Source organism: Syngnathus leptorhynchus, chromosome 3, assembly GCF_054491065.1.
Source record: "Syngnathus leptorhynchus isolate UIUO chromosome 3, UIUO_Slep, whole genome shotgun sequence".
Classification (NCBI taxonomy): Eukaryota; Metazoa; Chordata; class Actinopteri; order Syngnathiformes; family Syngnathidae; genus Syngnathus; species Syngnathus leptorhynchus.
This window is the reverse complement of record NC_141197.1, coordinates 14,338,315-14,366,305: the sequence shown is the minus strand read 5'-3', so window position 1 is coordinate 14,366,305 and position 27,991 is coordinate 14,338,315. Positions and strand designations below refer to the sequence as shown.

Here is a 27,991-nt window from a genome sequence, read left to right as displayed (position 1 = left end):
GACTTTTTCCGCTTACACAAAAGAAGCAAGAATAACAAAGGGTGTTAAGTCAAGAAAGATCAAATATAAATGATTCACTTATTTCCGACTTTTATTACAGTAAGGAAAGCTAAGGCTTATTATGCGCCTCTAAAAAAGGCGGAAAATTGCAACAGGTTCTTTTTCTCTACAAAACAGGTTCGGTGCTTTTACATTGAGAAGATGAAAAGAAAAGTTTTATACAAAGTTTTGATACAAGTAACGCAAAATTACATGTTTTCTAGTAATAGTACGAGTTTGCTTTAGCGGCTTAATATATGCCATGGAAAGATAGTCCCTTAGTACTCGTTTATTTCGGGGCATGTGTCTTTGTGTGTGTGCATGTCAAACTGTTTGGTACCATAAGGCCAGATGCCGGCCCAAATGAACACGGACCCCCTGTGATCGCTTTGGCCAAGCCCAAACAAACAAAGTACACACACACAAACACATACACACACACCCCTCACCAGCTGACCCAATTATACAGAGATGCGCAATGAGATGGAAACGGATCTTCGAAGAGAACCAGTTCATTTAGAGGCGTGTAGGTAACACACACACAAACACACCAACTCACAGACCCACACATGCACACGGCCCTCAGGTTGTAGAGTTCGAAATGCGAGCCAAAAATATATTTCAAAGGTTTTGTAAAACCAATGTCTTGAAAATGGCATAATCTTTGTGTCACACCCAAAATTGAATATTTACAAACAATAAACACGCAACAATAAAAAAATCACGAATGTATTCGCGTATCGAAAAAACACGTGAAAATCGCAAATATATTTGTTTAGACGAGAAAAATGTAAACAAATCATGAATGTACGTGTGGATCCGAAGAACAAGTGAACATCGCAGATGTATTTGTGTGAATAATTCGGACACAAATTTCTCCCTATACAAAATAGCTGTCAGTTGACAAAAACAAGAAAAACCTTTGAGGGCTCGATTAAAAAAAGACGCAAAAAACCCCATCGATGTTGGAATATGAACTTTCTAACAAACATTTCACCCCTCTCCTCTACAGTTAATAAAAAAAGTGAGAGGTAAAAAGATGAACAGGTCTACTCTGATGATAAAATGACTTTGGGAGCAACATTGAGAGAAAAGTGACACCACATCAGTCACTTTTATTGCTTAGGAACACATTCATTATGTACATAATCACCTTCACCACCTCTCACATTGTTGGCTAAAATATCTTTCCTCCATTTCCTTAGCCACCTCTCCCCACTTTCCGAGCGTGTGCGGCCTCAGGGAGAGTGGAGCAGTCATAGGGCTGCGCTGGCCTCTAATCAGTGTGAACAGCCAGCTAATTACCAAACCCTCAGCCCTGGCTGACTGTTAATTGCATACATTAGACACCATCAGCAGCACTGGCAGATTAACACTTAAAATCTTCCCATTGCTTTAGTGGATATGAGTGTGTGTGAAACAGTGAGGAAGGAGCTCGTGTGTGTGTCAAGCGCGCTGCCTCGGTGGTTGCGGCCGCTCATATTTAATAGTTAATTAGAGCCAAATCGAAAGACGCGGCCGCATCGAGGTGGCTGCGGGGTGTGGGTGCGCCCGGGTCGCCTCGGAGGGGGCAGCGTGGAGGCCGGCCGGGGTCTCTGCGGAGACGCCAGATGGAGTGACATTAAGAGCACTGCAGTGGAGCCATTTCAAATAATAAAATATCAATATTTACATTTTAATTACCCACTTCCAGCTCCACCAGGGCTGTGTCAAATAATGTGCGCGTGTGGGTAGGCATGTGCCACTTGGGTCTTCTGAACTCCGTACTGAGTCGTGAGCCCCGCCCGACTGACAATCATCTACTCGGCTTGAGAGTGAACACACTAAATACACTCCTTTTTTTATCTTTACTTCTTCCTTCCTGCATCCTACTACTGCCTTTCATGATTCAATGCTGATGCAGGCAGGAATGACCACTGTGTGTGAGTGTGTGTATTAGCTTAGACGTGTTAAGTCTCTGTGGGTCTCACACAAACTGACACTGCTGACAGACAGTTTTTCGGGAAAAAAAAAAGGTGAACAGTGAAAAATGTAATTAGAGCTCCAGAATAAAGAGACAGTAGGAATAAAATGGATTTAAAAAAAAAATACAGTAAATAAAGAGATGGATTTATGAACAAATGAATCATATACAAGCCACAGTTGAGTTTGTTTTATATTCTCTTTGAGATAATTCACACAATGAAGATGGCAATATATTGTTTTAAAGTACTCATCCACTTACTCAATTTTCATAATTTTTATGATCTGATCAGATGATGACAACGCTAATATTGTTTTAACTGTAGCTGGGACATGAATAAAAAAAGACTCCTCTGTGCCAAAGACTGATCGTTTCTCTGTTGGGCCTCAACAGCGGGAATTGCCAGACATCAAATATTGGGTAATAACTATAATCATAAATGTTGTTTGCTGATAGAGTGCAACACAATAGAATTCCATGAAGATTCAGTCAAACAAGAGATGAAGCTTCCGAGAGGATTTGAGATCAGACGACGGGGTTTTAAAGCGACTCAGCTGTCTATGTATCAATTTGATCTGTAATGAATTCACATTTCCCAGTTTGTTCAATTAACCGCGTTGTGGCTGTCTATTGATCGCTTGCTGGATTACCTGCTCGGAGCAATTTCCTGTAATAACGTATTTTTCTGAAGAGGCCAAATCCCACAAGTATAAAAAAAAAAAGGCCCATTGTATTTTATTCTGCAGTCTTGATGTTTCACTGAACTCTGAGTTTGTCTTCACTTTGAAAAAAATGGATGGTTAGAGAGCTAAGAAATGAAAATTGCACATATAATTAATTACAAATATTTATGTTTGACTGCTATTAAATCTACTCTACTCAAAATCTGATCAACACATGTTGAATGTGTGAATAAAATCTTTCGATTGTAAAAAAAAAAAAAAAAAAAAACAATTCCAATGGCCCCCTATCCACTAGTGTGGTGTCCATGTACGGGTTTATGAGGTGGTGTTGATTCTATCTTCCTAATCCCCCGTAGCTTCCCACAGAGCCACAAGCACACAAACTCCACAGGGATTAATTTAGCATTCACAGATTAGAGATATGCTCTCCAATATATCACCATCATCATCATCATTCAGGATAAGCATGGAAAAGGGGATTCTCAACAAGGGAGGATTTGAAGACAGACAAAATGAGAGAAATGAAAACCGACACACGTGGAGCTTTCTAAGCGCCTCATAATGTCCTAGCTTGGAGACAAGAACATTAGGCCCTCATTCTACATTCTCATCTGGGCCTGAAAAAAAAAAAAGAGCCCCGGCTGAAAATCTTAATTAATTGTCCGATAGTGCTGCAGGGTCATTATGCATTGCAATAAAGAAGCGTGTAATTATGAGATTTAACAGCCATTACAACGGCCAGGAACTCATATGTCATCATCAGCAAGCAAGCCAATGCTTTGCTTCGGCTGAGTGTGTGGCTTGATGGACGGCACACAGACACACAAGCGCACAAAAACATGTTTGGATTCTTTCGTGTTCAAATAAACTCACAAAGAGAATGCCCGAACATAACTTGACAAATGTACATGCGGATACCCAAAAGTACAACCCAACATTCATTTTGGGTAGACGATAAGGTACGTAGCTACAATAGCGGCCTGCAGATGAAACATCCCATCAGCATGCTTATAAGGTGTGCTCAGATCGAACACAAAGAAAATGTAGAAGGTTTATGGTGCGTTAGCGTCGTAAATTAGCGCGTGCCCGAGTGCGTTTATGGACGCTGGCTGGAGCCGCGCCAGCGAGCGTGCAAGGCTATATGAGGACCAATGATTGTGACCTGACCGGACCTCACCAAATACATAACAATAATATTGAAAAGACTCTTTCAACTGCTTGTTTGCTGCTGAATGATATTTGCATATTTGTTATGATTTACTGCTTGGTAGAATTTTTTGAAGATGTGAAGAGGACTTTTAAAAATGGAGCTATATTGAGTCAAATAAATTGACATAAAAATAATCATTTGGTGTCTAGAGGTGTATAGTTTGCCTGATGCTAAGTCCCTTTCTTGTTTAGTTAATCTACTGTCTGAAAAAAAAAAATCTTTCCATCATTTCCGTTTACAATAAAAAAAACAAAGCCTTTGTTTTAATAAACCAAGTCACATTAACATGACTGATACTAATGGTGTTGTTTTTTTGGTGTACTTTTATGAAAATTATGAAAAAAAAAAACAAAGGTGACATACTGCAGACTGTTGATAAACAATAATGGTGACAATAATTGGTGAACGGAATAATTGCAGCGAACAATATCATTACGAAAACACCGGCACAGACACATACAATTATCCAAACTGTTTCCTATCAGCAGCTGTGTCTTCATGAGGTGTATCTCTTGTCTTTATGCCTATATGATATTTAGATGATTCCCCCGTATGCGTGTGTGTGTGTGTGTGTTTTGCACGCGCACAAACCATACGTCCTCCTCAGCTGCTGACAGGCACGCTCTAATCCCATTTTACGACCTGCTTATCCTCTGATGGAATGGATGAATCATCCCGACTCTTATTTAAGAACAATGGATGGAAAATAAGGGGTGAGGGGATGCGACAGACAAAAGAGAAAGAATATGAATGAGGAGGCCGACGAGACAAAATGATGGCCAGGTAAACAATGAGGAAAAGTAAACAGATAAAGAAAAGCAAAAGGGAGGGAAGGAAGAACTATTTCATGGCTGCCTGTGAACTTTGCATGAACCGGGAGAAATAATGTGATGTCATGACAACCCCTTTCTTTCTTCCACCGCATTTGCTGCATGCATAGGTGAGCAATAAACTTATGTGTGAACTTTTATATGGATTTTGATGTGTGTTTATGCTCGGCACGCCGGCAGCGACAGAATAGGATGAGGATTATTTGAAATGGAGTTTGGCCCCGTGCGTAATTATGATCATCTATCTTTATGCCCTCCGCCATCATATCATATCCAATCACATCATATCATCTATCTTTTTCTTACACACACACATAGCGAAACAAATTGAAAGTAGTAAAAGCTGACTGTTTGCAAGTGACAACTCGGATGATGATGATGGGCTCCGATGCTGATTTATTTGTCACTACTCATCACGTGTCACATATTGTGAAACTGTGTGTTTGGATGTGAGCGGCTCCACGCTGGATGTGTGACAGACACTATTCGATGCAGATTAGCCCGCGTGCTCGCATTGCGAGCTTGGTCTCGAAAGGCTGACAGATAAATGGATTTGGTTTGCTAATGTAATCAAGATAAAACAGCAATGGGCCGTTGAGTGCAGTATTGGTTTTTACACACCTACTGACAGTGCTTCCTGACTTTTACAAACAAAAACCTTAATTAATCTCGGCACTTTTAATGGGATCTGAGCTCATCGCTCTAACACTACAACTTGCGTGGAATATGCTATAGATGCCGTGGAAAATACAAAGTTGGGTTAAAAAAAAAAAACAGTTTGTCCTAATAAACAATTCAGAAATATTTATCATTTACTGTCAATGATACCGTGGAATGAACTTTGGGCTATATATAAGTCAGTCCTACTACTACTGCTCAGGTGACTTTTGAGTCATTTTCAGTGTGGAAAGTTAATCGAATTTGGTGCGACACACGTGAGTACAGTTCTTGTGGCACTTGGTAGAATGTGTGAAAGGAAGAGTCATGCGTGCATATGCGTGTCTGTATGATGTGTCAGCTCACACTGCTGCAAAGATGTTCAAGGTGTGTCACCAGCAACGTGTGACCCGATGAAGGTAAGTGTCATTGTGTGTGTGTGTGTCCCTTGGTCAGACACACAACAGAGGCAGACTGGCCCTTGGTCACATTCACGTTTTCACCTTGTCAAAAAGTAGCCACACGTTTCTGCGCATGCTTTGCAGTTGTACAAACTAACTGCAAACTACAACGAATGTTTTCTCATACAACTGGTCAACAGGAAATTTTAATCAGAGCTGGCAAGTGTTCCGAAAAGTATTTTTGGGGTGTATTTAAAAAAAAAATGTGTTAACTTGTTTCTAGCACATCAGGTTTTGAAGCTATTTTTATTTTTAACTTTGACCAAGTGCAATACGGACTCTAACATGAGTTGTAATTTGTAGCTATGACCCTTCCGTAAAAAAAATAAAATACATTTGTTGATAAACCTAACCGATGATTCATGAGAATTAATACATATATTATAATCTCAATATTTCTTTTTCTTTTTACATTTTTTTATTATGATAACCCGATGTGCAGAGACAAAATTAGGGCAGCTTTGCAATCAGTGCATAAAATAATATGATACTTTTGTAAAGTCCGATTTTGAGTCTTAGCGGGAGATCTAAACACATTGTTGTAGCTAGAGAGTGCATGTAGAATAACACATTTAGAAACAGATTCTAACACAAATTAACTATTAAAGGAAATACCAAAAAGTGCATAACAATGGAAGGAAAGAAGAACATGCTTTCCTTTGTTTCCTCATATTGATGACGTGCTTCAATACCTTCAAGCTTTAACCCAATAAAGCAAGCTCGGCTTAATCCAAACATAAAGATCAGATATCAAATATTCTCACGCTAATTTGATTCCACCAATATTTGTTTTCATCTGCAAACAGCCTTGTTTGTGTGGGCCGCAATAAGCGAGATGGGACGTCTCCAATGCAATGATAAGAAGATGGACCACAAAAGGCGTCCATGCAAATAGACACACAGGCACACATTTGGAACCGAGGCAGCGGCCTCTAAACATGTTACGCTGCGCCGGGAAGAACATGAATGGAAATCAAACACACCTAGCAAGGCTATGAGAAAATCAACAGCAAATGGAGACACATCCAGGTTGATAAGCAGTGAAGAGCAGAGCCGAGATTAAATACAATTTCAAACCCTAATATGCAATATTAAAACCGATTTGGATTGAATATGAGAACTTAGAAGTCGATTATCACAAAGCACTGCATACATGAAAGATATATTAGTAATCGGTGTCGACTGATTTTCTACTTACCCCCGCCCAAGTGTTAACAGCTTGACATGATGAATAGACACAAAATAAGCGTGTACAAATACAGTCGCGGTGTGTGTCAAGGTGAGCGTTTGCGTGTTTGAGGAGGCACCGAGCATGCTGTGATTGTCAAGGTGAACTAGTGTCGGAAGACAGAATGGGGCCAAAGCTGCCGCTGACTTTATAGTATGTGCGTGTTGTGTACACACCTGACGTTTTATTGCAAGGAGGTAATGGCACTGAGACGACAGCAATGGCCGCAACTCGCAGATGAAATGTGTGCGAGTGCGCAGAAGAAGATATCAACAAAAAGTATTGTATAGTGATGTCACGATATAGTGCTTTAAGAGTTTAAAAAGATATAGTAGTGTATGTGTTGAGCGATTGATAATCAGCTTCCCCAGGCTTCGCTGAGAAGTTACATCACTACCGCACGTTTCATGTCATAATGAGTGTCAGAGTTAATTTAGGGGGTTGCAGTGTCGCAGTCAAGTGCAGCCATTGATGAGAATATCTGCGTGTGTGTCTGCTGAGACCCGACATTTGATTTGCTAAAAGGAGCTGGACACCTCTATGAATCAATATTTGCTGAGTGCCTGACTGATTGACTGACTGACTGTGAAGTCACTTGACTGACTGACTGGCTGATTGGTTGCTAGCTAGCAAGCAAGGTTGGTGACCTGGCTACATGATGCCCAACGTGGAACAAGGTTGGCTTGATAATAAAGAGGTTAAAAATAGAGGGTGAAGAGGGTCAAAGTGGGAGTGAGAGAGGGTGAGGAAGGTCACATGAGCGGGTGAAGAGTTGGCAGGGGACTACTTGGCCATCAGGTCAAATGGTATTGTGTTAAAGGCACTTTGGGGCTAGTGGAGCTAAAGTATATGACACCCCCCACATACAGCACCATTTACTTTGCTTCATTCGGTCATAAATGTATTCATGAGCTATAAGTCAAAGTGTTTCTCCACTTTGTGTTCTCCTATTTCTCTTTACACAATGTATGATCACAGCATTGTCAAAGTAATAAATTTAATTGAAAATAATACACAAAATATATTTTTCATAGTATTACGATGAATTTTTTTTTTAATTTAAAACAAACAACCCGGTGCAATTGTCAAGGAAGAAGTATTGGGGATATTCGAGAATCTCTTGCCAATGACCTCTCACTTTAGTGACAGAGACTCTCCACACTTTGCTTTTTAGCCACACAGAATCAATTTTAGTCCGTTTTAAACCATTTATTTACACAGTACAGGTGTTGCTGTCCATAGTTGGCAAAAGGTTGAAATCCATATCCAAATTTAGTCATTCGACATTTCTTGTTTTAATAAACATATAAAAACTTTTGGTCAGTTTCCTTGTGGGGGTTTTATTTTAGTTTTCAACTTTTCGATCATTTGAAAGAGAATGTGGTTGATTAAACGTCATAGGATTGACAATCTATGCAGTGATCAATAATGGGTTAAGCCAAAATGACAGATAGTACAAGAAAGCAAGGCGGCCATTTTAAAGTTTAGAGTTCCCAAATCCCCATGCAGATCACTTAAAAGAACAAATCCCCTTCACATTCCCTTCAACCATTTTTACAGCTCAATCAAAATGAATCACACTTATCTAGAGTGTCAAAATTGAAATGGAATGAAAGAAAGTGGAAGATGAGGAGAACCAAAAGTATCAGGAGATAGTGACGCAAGTAAATGGGGGCGGAGGTAATATCTTCACTTGAATAAAGAAAAAAAAAAAGCGGTCTTATTGAAGACCTGAGGTTTTGCTAAAATACGGCATTAGAGCTTCTTGTTGGCCGATTGCTTCATTTGTTCCTTTCCTCGCTCCTCTGTCAAGTCAAGTGCTCGCCTTGCCTGCCTGTCTTGGCCTTTTGTGTGGCCATGTCTAGATAAGAGCGACCGGCATGACTGGCCGCTCGCTCGTCATTTAGCTATTATGCAGCGAGAGGGAGACAGTGGATGAAAAGAGCAGACAAATTGCCTTTTCTTTTCATTCACACTCTCATTGGCTCCTGTTTAAATATTTGCCGGGCTTCCTCTCTCACCTGACTGCTCCTCATTCCTCCTTCATTCACACGCACACACTTGACTATGACATGCGGTTTAATACCTGACTGCAGTTGTCTCCTGGAGAGCTATTAAAATGAGATCTTCTCTGCGCTAACTCATAATATTGGACACCACAGGCCTGGGATTCATAACATTGCATATTTCTTCAAATTGTGGCTTCTGCTTTAATTAATCACCAGGTATGCAGTTATTACCCACCTAGTCAATTGCCGTACACATTAGATCGCCATAATTCACTGCTTCATTGTGTGCTACTGTGAAGACTTGCTTAATCATACATTTTATGAAGTATTGTTTTAAATCACAATATTTATATTTTGGAGAATGGAGACTGTGATGTTATTGACTCTAAGCTGCTGCCTTGATCGCTTACTGACACTTTGTACTCATCCATTTCGACAACACGCTTCTTTAGTTTACCCACTTATAGGCCGACAAATATAATCATGAGTTTCATTAAGAATTGATATTCTGACATAGAATGATGCATGTTTTATTGGAATATCTTGTCATCACCATTATAATTCAATTGCATTAAAATATGCAGATGAGTAAAAGTTACCAATCTAAGAAGAAAAGTTTGTCAATCTCTGCAAGGGAGTAAATAAACACTCTTGGTAACTAAATGAGGAAATAAAGTCAAGTACACACAACTTTGAGTGTTTGTCTCTGTGATACTGAATTTACGTGCATCTATGTAAATTCTCAATGCTGTTTTTATTTCTCATCCCATTACATTTCTCTCCTCATACACGTGTGTGTGCTTTAATATTCTTTGCGGGATATCAAGAGACACACACTAGCTGAAACCTCATTTTCCTCCTCTAATGACATATCAAATGTTTGCATATAGGCCATATCAGTATGGAAATGCACGCAGGCATACAAACCAAGCCTTGGAATAAAAGAAGCAATCAAAGCAATGTGTGCGTGCGTCGTGCGTGCGTGCGTGAGCGAGCGTGTGTTGTCACCAGCTTGGACGAGCTTGTGTGTCAAACATGACTTGCAGCGCATATAGACACACACGCGTGTACACACACAGCCCGGCCTTGTTATCCGGGGGCCTGTCTCGCAGGCAGCCTCTCTAACGCTGAGTGATGTTTAAATTAGTTTACAATTTAGCCTCCTCGCTATCTGCAGACGGCTCTTAACTCAGCGTGCGCGCGTGTCGTGTTGTTGTGTGCGGGCCTTTGTGCATGTGTGAGCGTAACAAATTGTTGCCAGTACGGCAGACATCTAATGACTTCAAATTAGCTGCCTGGCGCTCGCCTTGACACGTTGTTACCACTGTTCCCAGCTTCTGTGTATGTGTCACCATGTGTGTGTGTGCGTGAGCAGCGCAGTGCAACCATATCATGAAGCATAAATTGGCTTCACCTCTCCTCACTCTGCCTCTGTCTTTTTTCTCTTTGTCTCTCTCCATCAATTTGATTAAAAAATTACTGTAGCATAGCAAGAAAAGTGCGTGCCCGTGTGTACGCCGTGTGCGTTTATAAGAAAAGCGTCGACGTGCGCGTGCACACTCGCGCAAATGAATAGAATACACTAGCATTTATTCGATTGGAAAGAAAAGAATAGATGAGTTAACCTTCTTATCTTACACGGAAGAGGATAACAAATGTTGAAGTCCGGCATTTCGCTCTGAGAAACCTTTCCACTCAACACTAGATCACTTGAGAAGTGTGTGTGCACGTGTGTTGTGTGTATGTGAGCGTGAGTATTAGATCAGTGTTCAGTGTTGTAAACAGAGCTGTGGATTGCCTCGCTCTGTCGTCTAATCACGCCATCTCTCCGGCGCCGAGCAATCGTTGCTTTGTGCGCGCACACAACCGCTCACACGCCTGTGGATAACCAGGTTAAGCTGGCCTCGTGTCTTGTAAAAGAAAGGGACGAAGCAAAAAAGAAAAGAAGGAAGTCAAGTTTTTAAATGCAAAAATAACTTTGGGTATGTGGATCAATGACCGACATGCTTGCTCACTGTCTGCACAGAGATCAATACGGGCCATGTTCATCTCTCATCTCTGTTTCCTTCTCTCCATTCATTTCAATTTTCACATTTATGGATAAAAATAATTCGATATTGGATCGGAGAGCCTTGTTGGGAATGCCATTGACTGCATCATAATTGATTGAGACGGTTTAATATTCATTCTGATCTGCGTATCATTGCAATGCAATAAGACCGTCCGTCCGTCCATCCATCCACCCTTATATGGATTGAATATATATGTTGTGAACGATGTGAAAGCAGTTGGTTGGCCAGATGGAGGTGTCAAGAGTTCAAACTGTCTGGGTGTGGGGATTGGGGTGAAAGGTCACATCATAAGTGTAAGCAACACCAAGTAAGCATTGGCTGTATGTGTGTGTGTGTGTGTTTTATCACAGCATGCACACAAATTTAGCAGGCTTCTCCTACCTGGGATGTGCTTGGCCCAGCCAATGTTGACCACCAGCTCTCTGTCAGCCAGGTCGCACAACGTAGTCAGAGCCTTGATGTCACTGTCTGGTACTGTCGGGTCCGGCATGGCGTAGATCTTCTCTGGCTCGGCCACCAGCAGGTGAGAGACGATTTTGTTATCTGCAAGGCAGCCAAAGGCAACTGACATGACCACCAGACGAGGAGAAAGACACAAAGACAGAGAGAGAGTGAATATATATATGTATCTACATTTGAGCAAGATGATTCACACCAGTGCAGGCTAAGAAATCATCAATACAAGAAAAAGTGGCATGCAAAGACCTCAAAGAAATGACACGGTTATTTGACATTGAACATATACATACAAAATCATTCAGATGCAAATCACACGGTAAAATATGCCACCGCTTATGATTGCAAGAGCGTCTGATTAGCCATGAAATGTTCAGGCAAAACACTCATTATTTGCTCAAGTCATTTTTATAGACAGTGTAAAAAAGACTAATTAGATTCAATAATGTGAACTGAATGGCGACCATAGCATTAGGAATGGAGGCAAGGCGTTCTTGTGCATTTTAGAGCAGAGGGAATCAAAACTCAAAGACCCAGTTTTATTTATTATATTTTTGTTTTCAGATTTACAAATTGGCTTGGATAGGATTTTGTGTGTACTATGTCAAAAAGTTTATTATTATTATTATTATTATTATTATTATTATTATTATTATTCAATATTGTATTGCATTTTCTACAATGAATGGGTTGACCAGATATTTAATAATGTGAAAAAATAATACATAAAAAAAAGAAGTAACACTTGAACAGATTTTTTCTTTGGGATGAGGAAGCTAAATAAAAACAATAAATACTCCTGTACTCTTGACTCAATAAAAGCGGACCTTTGTTTATATTTTAAATCTTTTTGGTAATCCAGTATTTCGCTTTTCTGGTAATTTAATATTGATAGGGTTTGAATGGTATCATTATCTGCCCTTTCATTGCACCAATCAAGAACGATCTTCCTAATTTTTGCTTTACCACCATTTGTGCAATGACAATAAAGGTTCAATTCAAGTAATTCAATGTTATCATAGAAAGATCATCATTATTGCGGCGATACTTCAAAAGGCCACGTGGCGTTGCCACTCGTTTCCCATCTCAAAGACGATCATCAATAACATGTAAAAGGCAAACAGCTCAGCCAGTAATAGTGACATGTGGTGATGAGATCTCAATGGCCATTAGCAACATAGATATCCTGCTCCTAAATGAATCCACTGACTAATCAAGCAGAGGATTGACAACAGAGAAGAGCTAAGAGGAGTTACAACAAATAAGGAATTGAGTGTTATGGTTTAAAAATATCAGTTTATGCACACGTAATTGTTCGTGTTGCGAAGGTAGAAACACGCTAACAAACATGTACGCCCACAGCTCTATATCTGCAAATAAATTCTATTTAATGTTTCCTTAATGAGAATCAATGCAAGACCATTTCCAAACACTGAGTTATTGTCCTATTCTCACACAATCAATGTGAGCATTGTGGATTTGGTTAGACATAAATGGGCTGCAGGAGAAAAATAGGTACTTAAATATATACATGGAGTGTTATTTTTATTTTATTTACTTTTTTTGCTGCTGATTTTTGTGGGTCTAAACTGGTGGTATTTCATCAACCCAAATCTCAAAAACTTTTCCACCCTCCAAGAAGTCAGTGTGACTCAGCCCTGCGAGGGAATTGAAGGAATAAGTACCTCTCAAACTTGTCAAAAATGTTTTAAAATTTTCAAACCAAAATTTAATCAAACCAATAAAAATCAGAGGGTCAATAGTAGTTGGCATATGTCGAGGAAGTTTGTCATTGCGTTTGTGGAAGCAACTGAACAGAGTGTATTTGTTCAAACAATAACATGGCCACAATCGAATGATCTCTTCATTTCTATGATTAGTGGTGCAGAATTTAGCCTAAACTCTCATGCAGCCATTCAACATATTGGACTAAATCAGAATATGCTCCAGATTTAAGCAAAATGGGCTTTAGGGAGCAAGCTGCTAAACACCACTCAATCTCCACTGCATGTATGCATGTGTGTGTATGTGTGTGTGAAACCAGACGGTTAGCTAGAGAGCTAACTGTAGTTTGATGTGGTTGCCAGATTGGATTTAATCCGGATTAAATTTCTGGCTGGTCTCTCCCTCCCTAACGTGCGTGCTCTGCTCCTCCTCTTCTCCATCTCTGGGTTCACCTCCCATCTTGCTCTTGTTCATTTTCCAATCATCAGCTTCTGGCTAGGAGTGGACTTGACAGTAAAAACAGCAAATCCGGCCAGAGCTAAATGAATATCTTTAGAGTAAAATATGACACGTATAAAATGTTATGACCCTAAACTGGTAGCTGTAGAAACAAGGAAATGAACTAAGTCCCAAACAGATGGGCTTCTCACCACCCTGCGTCCATTTTTGTGTGAGCGTGTGTGTGTTTGTGTATGCGAGTGTGTAGCCCTTTTTTAACGGTCCAACTGTTGTCTACAAGAACACGGCCTGCGTGCAATCATGCAATATTAGTGGAAAAATTGTTGACCTCTGCAGGTATGAAAATTCCTACCCTTGAAATCCAACCTGGACAAGGAGTACATGCATTTGGATGTGTGTGTATGTGCACGTGTGTGTGCTCTTACATGGCTTCTTGGCAGGCAGAGTCAGTTGAGGGTTCAGATAAGGACTGTTGTCGGCATCTATCCGACGTTTATACTTCTGTCTTCCACCGCGGACCCTGTCCAGACGAACACCTGGAAACAAAACGGGGGATATAATAAAAAATGTTAATTGCAGCACTAACCAAAACCGAAAACAATCACTTAGTACACGTAAAAAGTTTGCTTTCATGTGAAGTCAATGTTTTTGTTTGTAGAGGGTAGAATATGCAGATAATACAAACAAATCTGCTCTTAATAACACATAGAGAAATCGATCTGAGCACAAAAGTAACTCACACATCGTTTTTGCACACTCTGACTACTTCTTTTTCTGAGGCCAATTGCTATCTCGCTCTTTCTTCCTCTGTCACCTTAATTAATTGACACAAAGGAGCCCTAATTTAATTAGGCTTGTCTCTCGGGGTATTGGATGTTACCGTGGTTACCACTTAAAAATGGATAAGGAAGACATAGGTGTCATGTGCCCTGGAGGAAAAAAAAAAAGACTCCTTTTAGGGTAATGTAATGGGATTAATAACAATATTTTTTGCATGGCTTTTGACTAATTAATTGGACTCAAAACTGCTAAACCTTTTGCTAAATTGACCTTTGGATACCGGTTTCATTGTTCCAGTGATACCTTGAGAAACCTTTCCAGATACAAGCCATTGCTTGGTTGATAAAAGTTTGAAAGTCTCTATATTTCCCCCAGAAGGAATAAGTACAATGTCCTAAACTGAAGCAAATGATGTGGGAAAAAAGATTTTATTTTTTTCATTTTATTTAATCATGACATTCCTGAATGCTTTTATATATTACAGAATTCAATTTTTCTGAAGATTTTTTATTTTTTTTTTAAAACTGGATAAATGACATTTCAACTTTGAGTTCCAAGTATGGTCACCGAACAAATTAAACTCGAATCTCAAGGCGAATGTTTCAACAGATGTTTTTGTTAAGAAAAATACAAACCAACACTATTGCTTGGTTTAACAAAGTATTTCCGTTACGTGTCTGTTTTTAAGACAAAAAAAAACAATCGACAGCCAAAGAATCACATAATTAAGCTTACCAAGATAACAAAATGAGAACTAATCATTTTAAAAAGACTCACATGCATTTGTTTAATTAAGACTCTACTTTTTGTGGGTGCGTGCGCAAAAAAGAGACGAGAGTAAAGGAATTTTAAGTATAATCCAGTGAAGATTACTTTCTTAGTTTAACAAGCAAAACTAATCTGTGGAAGAGCTGCACTTGCTATTTTGCCAAGGCACGCAAACAATGATTGTGAATTAGTGGATTATTGGCACAAAAGAGGGAGTCAATATTAATGGAAATGTCTGTTGTGTTATTTGCAATTAGTAGTAAGAGTTCACACATACAATATAGATAACTCATGCTAAAATTGAAAAAACATTTTTGACTAACAAAATAAACATTTATATAACTGACTAAAAGTAACTATAATAATATTGAATATGTCTTTCCTTTTTATTGTCATCAATTAATATCATACATGAACTTTCAAGGTTCATTTTCATTGTATTTAACTTGCTATTGGAGTTTTCTTTATTACACCATAATTAATGACCATTTTATTTTTAATCTTGCACTCAACAAATACTTTATATTAAAAAATTAACTATTACTCAAAGTAATACAAACTAAATTGAAATAAATGATTTTCAAAAAACAAAAACATACTAAAAACTAACAAACAACACTAAAAAATACCTAAAACCAACCAAATTAAAAAAAAAACCTCAACACTCAAACCAAAATAATCTAAAATAGATCTATGATGAAAAATCCCAAACTATTACAACTTGATGGGATGAAACCGAAATACCCTGAGAAAACTTTTTGTCCAAAAGTTCTACTAAATTTGGACAGAATATGCCCGAGAATTAACCCCTTCAAAAATGTTTGTGCGTGTGAGAGAGAGTGGGGTGGGGGGGTCTGAAAATCCAGTTGCAGTGGGGAAGCAGTGTCAGCAAACGGTCAAGAAACTCTGAACAGCAGGAGTTCAAAAAGCACTTCTACATGCACTAAGCATCTACAATGACCCGGGACACACGAGCAGCCAGCACAGCCCTGCACCTGCACGGACAAAACGTTTGGGCTCATCTTGGAGTAATAGCTTGCCGATGCACGCTAATCTGAAAGAATTAGAAACACTTTCTTCCGGAATAACTGTGATGAGCTGAACCCCCCCTCTCCCCCCCGCTCTCCCTTGTAACTTAAAAGGACCAGCAGTCACTTCATAAAGAGCCTTCTCTAACTACCTCATCTATTTTCCACCAAATTAACTCTCCCCCGGTGCTGATTAATGATCAAATCTAAATGAATCAAATTAAAAATTGAAAATTATATTTCCAAAGCCTACAAAAAAAGAGACGGGGATGGGAGGCAAGGGTGGAGAGTGGAAGTGCTTTAGCTCATCCTAACAAATGAGCCTTCAAATCATAAAGAATGGCGTCGGGAAAGTGAGCGGAAAGAAAATGTAAGCTAGATGTGGGCTGGTAGCTAAGAATGCACCAGGGAGAGCACAATAAATGAGTTTATGGGAGCCGAATGGAAATAAAATGTTGATAAAAGATGAATGAAGAGAAGATTGTGATGGGGGGAAAAAAATTAAAAGGTTGGGATGGTTGGGGGTTGTAATGGATGGCCCAGTTAAAGGGAGTAGAACATTTAAAGGATGGAGAAAAAAAGTGGGAACGTTAGAGCTAATAAATGAAAGGTTGAGAATAATGAGAGTGGATTGAGACTGAAGAAGTCCTCAGATGGACAAAGCATGGGCCAATTCACTTCTACTTGACAGATCTAAAAAGAAGGACGGATAAAGATTTCGCATCACCTATTATGGTGTGAATTGTTTTTTATGGAAGCTATATGATGTAAATGCTCTTTTGTGGTCATGGAAATAAAAGTCTGTTCTTAACTGGATAAATAAAGGCCAAATGAATATAGATGTGAGGAAGACGTTAAAGTCGATAAACTCCACAAATAATTATTGTCCTGAACATGTGAGTGAAAAATCCTCTGTAAATTATCCAATCTGAAAACGAATAGACAAAAAAAACGTGATTAGCATTAAGTTGACATCAACCTTTGAAACGTCGATGCAAAATAGTGACGTTGACTAATTTGTTCAGCCCATAAGAGGAACCAATGTGACTTTAGAAAGAACATTTATAATTTGGCATCTTTTTTGAAAGCTGATGATGTGCCCGTTGAACAACAATGCTGAAATATAAAAGAAGAGTGATTTCAACGGACTGATGATGTTACGTAAGTCGAGGGCAAATCAAACGGATTGAGAGGTGACAAAAAAGTCCAATGAGAATGTGCTGACAGTGAGTGAGAGAAAAAGAAGTCAGGCTGAGAGAAGACCTTAGCTAATGCCGAGACCCAAAAAAATAAAGCCTCTGACTTTGTCAAGAAGAAGAAAAAATATCTGCCCACACGGCAACTCCATATTCTAAAAAAATGTGCTTGTTTCTGCTGAGGACATTCAAGATGACAGAATTTGCATTTTCTTTATTGCTGCTGTAGTTTGACAAAAGGTAAAGGAGGGCTTGAATTAAAAGATAAAAATAAAAAGCTGATATTGAAATATTGAGGTTATGGCACGGTGAGGAATGTGTGTGTGTGTGTGTGTGTGTTACGCAGTGTCTTTTTCATTTATTTATTTTTTCCTAAAGATCAGATCACATATGACCAGCCGTGCCTGAGGGAGCGGGCAGGTGGCTGCGGTCACTCTTGAGTGAATATGTGTGTGTGTGTAAGAAGGTGGCCATGTGTTTGAGTTCAGTGTCAGGTCCCTTAAAAAAACAAAAAAAACAAATACATTTCCCCAGTCAATGTTTCCCCCTTTCTCAGACCCAAATCTTGCAGTACATTGACTCGTGTTGCCCCCCCTCCCCAAAATAAAAATAAAACCAACTGTTCGTGCGACAGTGGTCCACTTAGTCTGAGCTCGCTCCTTTCTAGATGGGCTGCAACCAGATGCGGCATACTCACAGTCACACACATCCACATTTGCATGCACACACACTTAGTGAGGAAAGACTACAGGCCAAATTTAGCTCCATGCATCCCATGAGGAAGCACCAGACGCCACCAGTTGTCTGGCACTTCTCTCTTCCTTCACTTCATCTTGTCTCTTCCCCAGCATCCCTTTGCTTTCCTTTTCCTTTCATTCTATGCATTCTTCTTATTTCCTCCAACCTATTAATTTTCAATAATACGATCTGGTAATGAAATCATTAAGTTGCTAAAAGTGGAAAGGAAAGAACTGTAAAATTGTTAAAGATCGGCATTCCCCTTACAGGATCGACAGATATGGTGGCCTTAAAGGGTCAAAAGATACCCAACTGGTTGTGCTTTAGTCCGGGACACGACCGCCGTGAACTACAATTACTTTCCTTGCTTCTGAACGTCACATGACCAAACCCAAAAGACAGGTAGGAGCCCTTGTGCACGATGATGTCATTTTCAGTTGACAGCAAAGTGGTGGTACAAGGCAATATGGCCGCCCTTGAGCTAAATAAATAAAATGTGAAAAAAAAGTTTTTTTTTTTTCAACTTTCATTTTAAAAGAAAAGTTTTAAAGAGTTATGACTCACAACAGGAGCCGCATAGGGACAGCAATCACACACACAGAAAGAAAGTCTTATACACAGATTGTGGCATTCCACCCAATCTCCCTCATTAGGTCTTGGGGAGCATGGCCAGAGTTGGCACGAGCTACAGGGAGTGTGTGTGTGTGTGTGTGTGTGTACGTGTGTGTGTGTGTGTGTATCTGTGTGTGAGGCCACATGCCAGGGTTTATATGAGCGGCGCGTGGTTTTGTGTCCCTGCTAGTGGACCATCTGAATCCAGCTGGCCGTTTACGACTTGATAGAGATGAAGGCTCTGGTCCCGGCCCGGACATGTTGCGTCTCTTTGAAGCAGGACGTGTGTGACGTGGCGTCATCAAAGCCAGCCGCACCGTTGTCAATAGCGGCATATGCACGGTACACATGCACCCGGCGTTCCTGCCAAAACCTTTCATGTTCAATTGTCTGCTACGCGTTTTGTATTCACATCACGGCACTTTATTTCCATGCCAGAGCTTTTTTTCGGGGGGTCCAAATGCACATAAAGTGCGTTTAAAAGGGAGCAAATCAAATAGCTAACACAGACTCCCCTGGTGATCGTTTAGCCCTCGTCTGCTTCATTATTTTCTGCCAATCTTTTACCTGCAATCATCCCCACCTCACTCCCGCCACACGCAAATACTTCTCCCTAAGCCCCGCCCCTACGACCTTTCGGGCTTCAGCTGACGCATCATTATGACCTCATTAAAAATGGACAGACAGTCATTGCCAGAGGGGAAGTTCTCATCATAAAGTCAGGCTTTTTAATTGCTTCGCTCCAGAAATTAGCTGCTCCATATTGGTGGGTGGGCGTCCCCGTGTTGTTTCGCTCGCTGCCTGCCTGCCTTCCTCCGCTTGTTTACTCCTCTTCCTCCTTCCCTCTTTAAATGTGCTTGGAATTTGAATGATACCGCTGATCAAGCGTATAAACTCTAAGGTCACTGATGGTGCAGTGGGTCAATCGCCTGACTTCCATGCAGGTGAGCAGTCAAGATTGCAGTGTCCAAAGTCAGCCGGTTTAGGCTCCAGCTCACCCGAGAGCCTAAGCGGCATCGAAAATGGATGAGTGGATGGATGTCAAACCTGATCGATGCTGTTGCTGGTGTCAGGGTTGTACATAACATTGCACATTATGTCCAGACAACCTATGAAAACATCTTTTACTATGTAAAATTTTTTGACGCGTCAGATTATGTATCCAAATTTATGATCAGATTTTCCTTTTATTTTTTTGGAGTATATTTTTGCATCACATCGTTTAAATTTTTGTAAGCTTTAAGTGCAAGACAAATATAAAAGTCATCCGTCATGGATGGTTTCTTTAAAAATAGGACTTATCAAATAATCACAGTTATGTGATACTAAAGTTGGGAAAATATTGCAATAAACTCACACTATCAGTGTTTGCTCTGCTGTAAACTCAGCTAGTCCTAAATAATTTATTCTGCAGCGTTTATGTTGGATTGTAGTAGATTGCAGGCTAGACAGCAGTTTGCAGTAATCCCTTACAGATGAAAGCAACGATAAAGGACTATGTTTACTTCCTCTAAAGTGCTATTCATCTCCTCCCATTCTGCTTTAGGATGCAAAATGTGAAAAACTTCAATGAGCCATGTTGTTATGTAGAGTGGGACACTGTGTATTAGATTCAGACCTACCGGTACAAATGGGATGGCTGTGGTCTGTCAGCTTGATGTATATTGTATATATATATAAATATATATAGGCCTAGTATTGTGTGTGTGTGTGTGTGTGTGTGTGTGTGAATGATGTATGTGCAGCCACTAAATGCTGCTATTTGTTTTCCTCTTTCCAATGCGATACAATGAAAGCATTTGATAATAAATTGATTGTAAAAGTTGAGTTTTTCACCTTTCCGCAGACAAATAATATGAGTTGAAGCTGCCAATAATATGTGTATTGGTCCGATGCACGTGCATGCAAGGAGACTTATTGGACACGACGGGAGATGAAACATGGCTTCTGCCAATGTGAGATTGACTGGGAGAACAAACGTTAAGGGAGCAGCTTGTTGGGAGGGAATAAAGGGCGGGGGGGACTCAAGAAGAGATGAGTTGGCATTTATAGTGGAGGGAAAGGTTTTGTTGCACTCCTGGGAAAAATATCGTTTCTTCTGCTTATTTACAACACCATCTACATGCTGTTTGCTAAGGTTTTGCACTATGTCATGTCAAAGAGGCAATACAAAAAGCTGTATCAGAAAATTGTCACAAGAGGTGCTCATGTTTATGTGTGCTTGTAGCTTTGCAGTTCACTGCATGATAAGGAAATGTCTTTTCAATGGTTGGTTGCCTTTTTTGTTTGCTAAATAGCATTTTGGAAAAAGTGGCATTATTTTGTGGAGTTCACTGCAAACACAAGAATAATTGATGCCAAAGCATCTCCATTGTTTGTAAATTGAATAGCATTTATTTTTTTTCCATTTTGTGAGTGATCTTAATCTTAACTCGATTGTTTCCGACATTTACTAAGGCCTGTCAGTCCCACCAAATTATTTTATCCTGACTTCATGCGTACAATCAAAGCAATATTAGCAATATGTATGGATTTGTGATTGGCTGAAATGGAGATGATGGGACCTGAGGCGTGAATATTTCTGTTTAAATGACATTTGACAGCTTTTGTGTTTGAACTCTAGTTTTACCAGTATTTAAAAAAAAAATCCCTTTCCAACTCTCTCGATCCGGGTGTCATTATACTGAAGGTATACTGTACCTAATGAAATGTCCGGTCAGTGCACATCACCACACCGGGATGGAGGGGAGCGCAAATGTAGAGGTGAGTGGATGGATGAAGTGGTTGCACAAGCATGAGTGGGAGAAGAGGAGGGCGGCGTAAAGACAAGAATGGATGGCGAGGAGGCTGCCGTGCGGCGGGCTGAGCCACGCTCCCGGACCACGGCCGGGAAAAGGGAGGGCGGGGGGCGTCGTCCAGGTCTCCCATCAATTACAACCTTGACCCTCCTTCTCCCTCTGCTTTCTCTCACACACACTTTCTACTTCATTCGGCCACCCTGCCCCCCCACCTTGCCTCTCATCCTCCCAGGCCCCTCTCCTCAGCGCCTATAAATCAATCTCTTCTCCCAAGCCTCCTCCCTCCCGTTAGTCCCGTTTCTTAGACTTTCTCTATCGGCCGTCCTCTTCCTCCTTGCGTGGCAGAAAGTGTGGTGGGAGTGGAAAGGTCAGAGGTGGGAAGACCAAAGGCAGAGAAAGAGGTAGAGGTACCAGGGGAGTGTGAAAGAGAGAAATGAGTGTATTTAATCAAAGTGGTGCCAGGGCAGTCATATCAGTTGTTCCTTTTCAGCACTGCTGGAGCAACTAATGTTACCTCATTTAGACATCACATATGTGCCGCGTGCATACTTGTGTGTGTGTGTGTGTGTGTGTGTGTGTGTGTGTGTGTGTGTGTGTGTGTGTGTGTGTGTGTGTGTGTGTGTGTGTGTGTGTGTGTGTAGGGAGTGAGTGTAATGCATCAAGACAGACAATAAATCATGTGTAACAAGTGAATGAAAGCAATGAAACAGGAAATGAATCTATTGCATTACATATCGCATCTTCATAAAAAGTCAATCCCTGGAATGTGTCGAAAATTTCGTAGAAATTGATACAAATACGTATTTATAACTTAGTATATGATGACAAATAATTCATTTATTTATTTTGGTTCAAATGTATATGAATCAAAAGAAGCTAAATGAACATTTTATAGGACTTAATTCTTGTATTTATTGGTTAGTTCTGCTTGTTCTGTATTTAAATGCAACGTCACTCGTGATTACTTTGCTCACAGCTAACGGAGAAAGATTAGGAAGAGACCTTTTCCCTTACCCTCCCTCAGCATGCCCACGTTCAGACACTTCATGAAGCGGCAGGCCTGGCACGACTTGCGTCTCCTCTTGGTGATTTCGCACTCGTTGGTGGCTGGACAGCTATACTCGATGTTGCCTGTGAAGGGAAGCGCAAAGGAGAGGGTTAAACTCGGGAAATGTGGTTGCTTGACGTCAGGACATGCCGTAAGAGAAAAACACCTTAGGAAAAGAGTTTATAAAATGAGCATCTATTTGAAGCAAGCAGCTCTGTCTTAATAGCCAATATCGATCATTTCTGTTTTGTAGGTCTGATTTTTTGGTGTTATGTACCTGTTATGTATTTTGGAGACACAAGCTACAAAATTGACTTGAAGAGGTATATTGAACTATAATATAAGAATATAAAACTGTTCTTTTTCTTCCCAAAGTTAAGTACATTGCCTCGGTAGCCGAGAAAGGCTCAAGTGTCTCCCAGTGAAAGAGAATAAACAGTGATTACTATTGACTGCTGCTGTGGGGAGGATGTTTTCTCATTACTCTGCTGATTAAGGGGGCTAGTTAGCTTGGGAAAAGGCTAAATGCACAAACTGGTCTTAATGGCTAACAAGACCCTCGTTAATTGGCCATGTTAGTGAAAGTAACTGGCTAAACATGCTAAACGCCAGGGAAACCTAATAGACGCCGCTAATGGGACATGTTAGCTCGCTATGTGGAAGATACTGGTGGAGCACATTAATTCAGCAATTATTTAGCGCTAAGGCTAGATGTGCTAATGACACCCGAACCTTAGTTCGTAATGGGCCTCGTTAGCGCACACGGACTAGCTAAATGAATAAGTGCGCTAAAGAGACACTCACAGCAGGTGATTTGCAGCACCTTGACTCAAAACTGGTTTGCATGAAGGATGCTACATAGTAAACATATTATATCGGCCTGCATTAGTAGCGAGCGGGCTGGATGCTCTTTGTATGCTATGACATCCTTCACGGAGAGAGGTTAAAATGTAGCAAGAAGTAATAGCTCCACAGGAGCGCGTGTGTCTTTAGTTCTGCCTACATGCCTCTTCTTGGACACTGAAGGTGGGCTTATAGAAGCCAATGATTCTTCTCGGAGGCTTCTTTGTATAACGTGCAGACGGTCGGTGTCCGGGGGGGGGGGTATATGAGGGCCTCAAATCCCCTGCAATCTCCTTTGAGGTGTGTGCGTATGTGTGTCCACATGCTGCATTACAATTGACCGCCTTTGTTGAGTGTGTGTAAGACGAATGCTTGAGTCTACAAAGTGCGCAATATACAGCCGGTGATAAATTATGCTTTCATTTTGTAGCAAATCACCAAGCCTTCCATTATGAATTTGATGGATACATTTGCTGTATGTAAAATGTTTGCATGTTGTGTAAATCTTGTCGAATTCATGTTTACAATATCTTTTACCACCACTTGGTCGGACCAAAAGCCATCTTTGGCTTTGAACCTTTCGTTCTGTGGCTCTCGTTTCATTTTATCCCATCATTCCACACCCACACTCGCCTTTATGCATCCCCCCTCTCTCAATAAGGGGGTGATAGATGCTCGTTGTCAGGTGTTGCTGGACTGACGCCACAGAAACAGCAGCTGCCACAGTCACTTCTTCCATGCTGTGATGCGCACACAAACACAAACTCTCTCTCCTCTCTCTCACATGCACACATGGAAAACACAAACTCTACATCCACGTGCCTGGCTTCCATCCTCCATCATCTCCATTCCAGTATTTCTTCTATAAAACTATTGTTTATTCAAAGGCTTGCTCTCTTCCTCTTCTACTTCTTTTCTACTCCACGCTTTCCTCCCCGTCCAGCTGGAGGTGTTTTTTTGGTGATTACCTGCGGTTTTATTGGCTAATGGCTTGAAACACACCAATATGGCTGCCACTGCCCATCTGAGCCTGGCCCCGCATCCAGCCAAGGCACACAACTTTGAGACACACAACTCGTGCATAAACACGGGCACATGTGCACACCCGTATTACTGACGTGCATGCTCGCCAACGTGCACAGACACTGTGTGGAAGAGTTTGGCTTGCGCGGTGGCCAATGATAATGTCATGACCCATTTGCTCCAAGAGGTCTAAGAATAAATCCGAGCCAAACATATGAACTGTAATGATAGCTAAATTTACATAAATTTGTAGGAATAGGTTGGAAAACAAATTGTTGACTAGTTATAAAAAGAATACTTCATAATGTTATGAATTGAGCCCCATCCCATAATGTTTTTAACGAGGAAAAATAACCTTATGTTGTAAAACATCTAAAAATTACAATAAAAAAAGAATATAATATATCAAGCAGCAGAAATTAGAAAGTTGGTTCAAAATTCTAATTCAAGCCCCAAACATTGATGCAGCGACAACTCCTGACATCAAAACTAGTTTAGTCAATATCCAAAATATTAATAACGTTACATTTTTAATATATTTTGCGTTTTACTTTTTTTTTTTTTTAAATACTGTAACTTCTGTATTGAATCCCATTACATCGTCCAGCTGTACCTGAAGTGTCCATATGCGAACCTTTCGTGACAGTGGCCCAATAATAGTCAAGCATTGTGACCTCGAGCCTGACCTGCAACATATATCTACAGCAAAGGAAGGGTGGGGATTACAAGTGGAGTGAAAATGATGGAACAAGAACTAGGCGGACACGCAAGGTCACACTGCCAAATAAGCTGGGCATCATATCTAGACAGTGGCAGTGCGCTTGTGTTTAATCTGTAAGCGAGTCCTCACCTATTGAACTTTTAACAAGCTCTCCAAATGAAATGGGCCACGTGGACAGTTTAGACAGGGCAGCAATTGCGGATGAATTAAGGGTCAAAGCAACACACGGCGTGATTACAAGGTCATGTGTATGTGTGTGCGTGGGAGGTGCGTGTGACAGTCTATTTAAGTGGGAGTTTGTGCGTTTATCTCGACACGTGTGGGGCCCAATCTCTTTGTCGGGCATGGACCTGATCTCATCCCATAATAAACACATACAGGTCATCTGCGGGTTGTGAGCATCTCGTAGATATAAGGCGTCCATCCCCCTTGTGTCTTGCCCCCTTTTTTTGCGTCCCCCCCAACCCCTCTGGGGTTTTACTGGGAAAGCTGCTTATCAGAAGCAAAAGAAAACAGCGACGGCCAGGTGGATGGATGGAAGGGCAGATAGATGAATCCTGTCTGATATGACTGACCGACTCAATAGATCAAAGATGGCCGGATCGCTGACTGCTAGGATACAGAGTTTTCCTGTAGCAAAATGACTGACAAGCGTGCTGACTTGACAACTGACTGACGGGCCCATTAGTCCTGTCTAACTTGAACTAATCTGGTTAATCATAGACATCCACCAGGTCAGTTTGTTGTTCATGTGGGGGAGGTGGGGGGGGGGGGGTATATTTCACGAGACTTCAATTCGAGTCTGGTCCATTTTCAACTATAATTCATGACCATACTAGAAAATTAAAAATGGTGGCAGTAGCTCAATTTATAAATAGTCATTGTTGTAGAATAATGAAGCCGTAAAAGGAGGGGATTCGAACTGGATTCTTGAGGGACTCCTGTGTAAGATCCAGGAAAAGGCCCAGTTTGACATCCTTCCTCAGAATGTCCTTTCTGTGCTATATTAAGTGTACCAAGTCTAAAAAGTAGAAATGCATGCAGACAAGAGCAAAGTGGAATTAGAAACCAACCTTGAATGGTGCGTTTGAAGAAGGCCTTGCAGGCCTCGCATGATGCCACACCATAGTGGTAGCCGGAAGCAATGTCCCCGCAGACCAGACACAACCTCTTGGGCATGGAATTCAACATGTACTCGCACTTTATCTGCGAATCTTCCCCGATCGTTGACGAGCAGTCCTCGTAGCGCTTTGATCCGGGGCCGCCGGCGGGACCCAAGGGCCCAGCGCCGGAGCCGTAGAGACTCGGGGAGTCTAAACCGTTGGGGTGGCCGTTCATGGTGGACGAATAGGAGCCTGACGCGTCACTGGAGCCGCCGGGGGAGTGATGATTTAGACTGTCGGTCAGGGAGGCAGGGCTGGATGGCTCGGTTTTTATATACGAGGACGGACAGTTGGACTCTAGGTGGCGCTCCTTACTGGACATTCTGCAGAGAAGCCTGGGGAGAGAATCAGAAAAAAAGACGGGGAATTTATTTAAATGGGGTGCAATTATGATGAAAAGTTGCCTCCTAACCAACCTTGTTTTTCTTCCGTTCTGATTGGTTTAGAATGAAATGAAAAATATTGGCTTGACAGCCATTAGAAGTCCACTAAGTGAAAATGAAGCAAATCTTTGCAGCTATTTTTGACATCCATTACTCTACGTAACGTAAAAATCCTTCTCCAAATAGTTCCTAAGTTACAAGAAGCATAGACTTGTCTAAAATGTCTTGGTTGGATAAAAAAAAAAATTAAGATTCAAAGGGGCCTAAGACCAATCCGGTAATTGATTAATGAATTGATTGCAGGTCGTGTCACTCTGCTTATGTATGCTTCCTCACAAAGCTCTTAAAAATCCATCCATCGTTACGATTTTTTCACCTCGTTCATTTGACAAAGAGAACATTGGTAGGTTAAAAAAAAAAAAAAAAAGAAAGAAAGAAAGGGAACCACTAGGGGCAGCCTGTGTAGGACAGAGCAGCAGGGAGCCATATGCACCATCACACACTCACACACACACACATGCAGCACATGAGCATGCTTGGGGCCGGTCGCTCATCCGTCACTCGCCAGTCAATAGGCGCTTGTTCAACATGAAGGTAATCAGTAAGCAGCCTCTTTGCTGCTCCATCATCACAAAGACAGCCACATACACACTCATCCACACCCACAAACACACATTGGTGACTGAAGAATTTAAGAGCTGCACAGAATACTTGAAAAGACAACAATAACATTTCCTTTGGTGATCAAATCGTTTCCTCTTCTTTTCTCGGTCCAAATCTTTTACATACTCTCCGAGGAGAGTGTTGTTAATGCCAATTGCAATTAACAACTATCTTCTGGCTGTCTATTTCTCCCCTTCCCATCTTTTGTCCACTTTACTATCTTTCTGCCTGTCTCCCTATCACCTCCTATTCACTGCCATCTATCTCTTTCTCATGGTCTTTGCATTGCCATGCTCTTTCTCTCACTCTGCCACTAAACCTCACCCTCCTTTCCCTCCTCTTGCTCGTCATTGTTAAAGGCAGAACGCACAAAAGGGGTTTTTAATTAAGGCAGGATGCTGCTAAACGAGGGGCTTCTAAAGTCCAGTCGGCCTG

General features: G+C 40.9%; 1 protein-coding gene across 7 annotated transcripts in view; it reads right to left on the bottom strand.

Moving 5' to 3' along the window:
- Positions 1-27,991, bottom strand: part of esrrga (estrogen-related receptor gamma a) — a 139,721-nt gene that overhangs the window by 11,536 nt on the left and 100,194 nt on the right. For all 7 annotated transcript variants that reach the window (XM_085907548.1, XM_085907544.1, XM_085907542.1 and 4 more), the window contains 4 exons: positions 26,421-26,845; positions 22,727-22,843; positions 14,218-14,328; positions 11,534-11,716 (listed from right to left, as the gene is read on the bottom strand). In XM_085907548.1, coding sequence (XP_085763674.1) covers positions 11,534-11,716; positions 14,218-14,328; positions 22,727-22,843; positions 26,421-26,845 — 836 coding nt within the window. The remainder of the gene's footprint in view (positions 1-11,533; positions 11,717-14,217; positions 14,329-22,726; positions 22,844-26,420; positions 26,846-27,991) is intronic.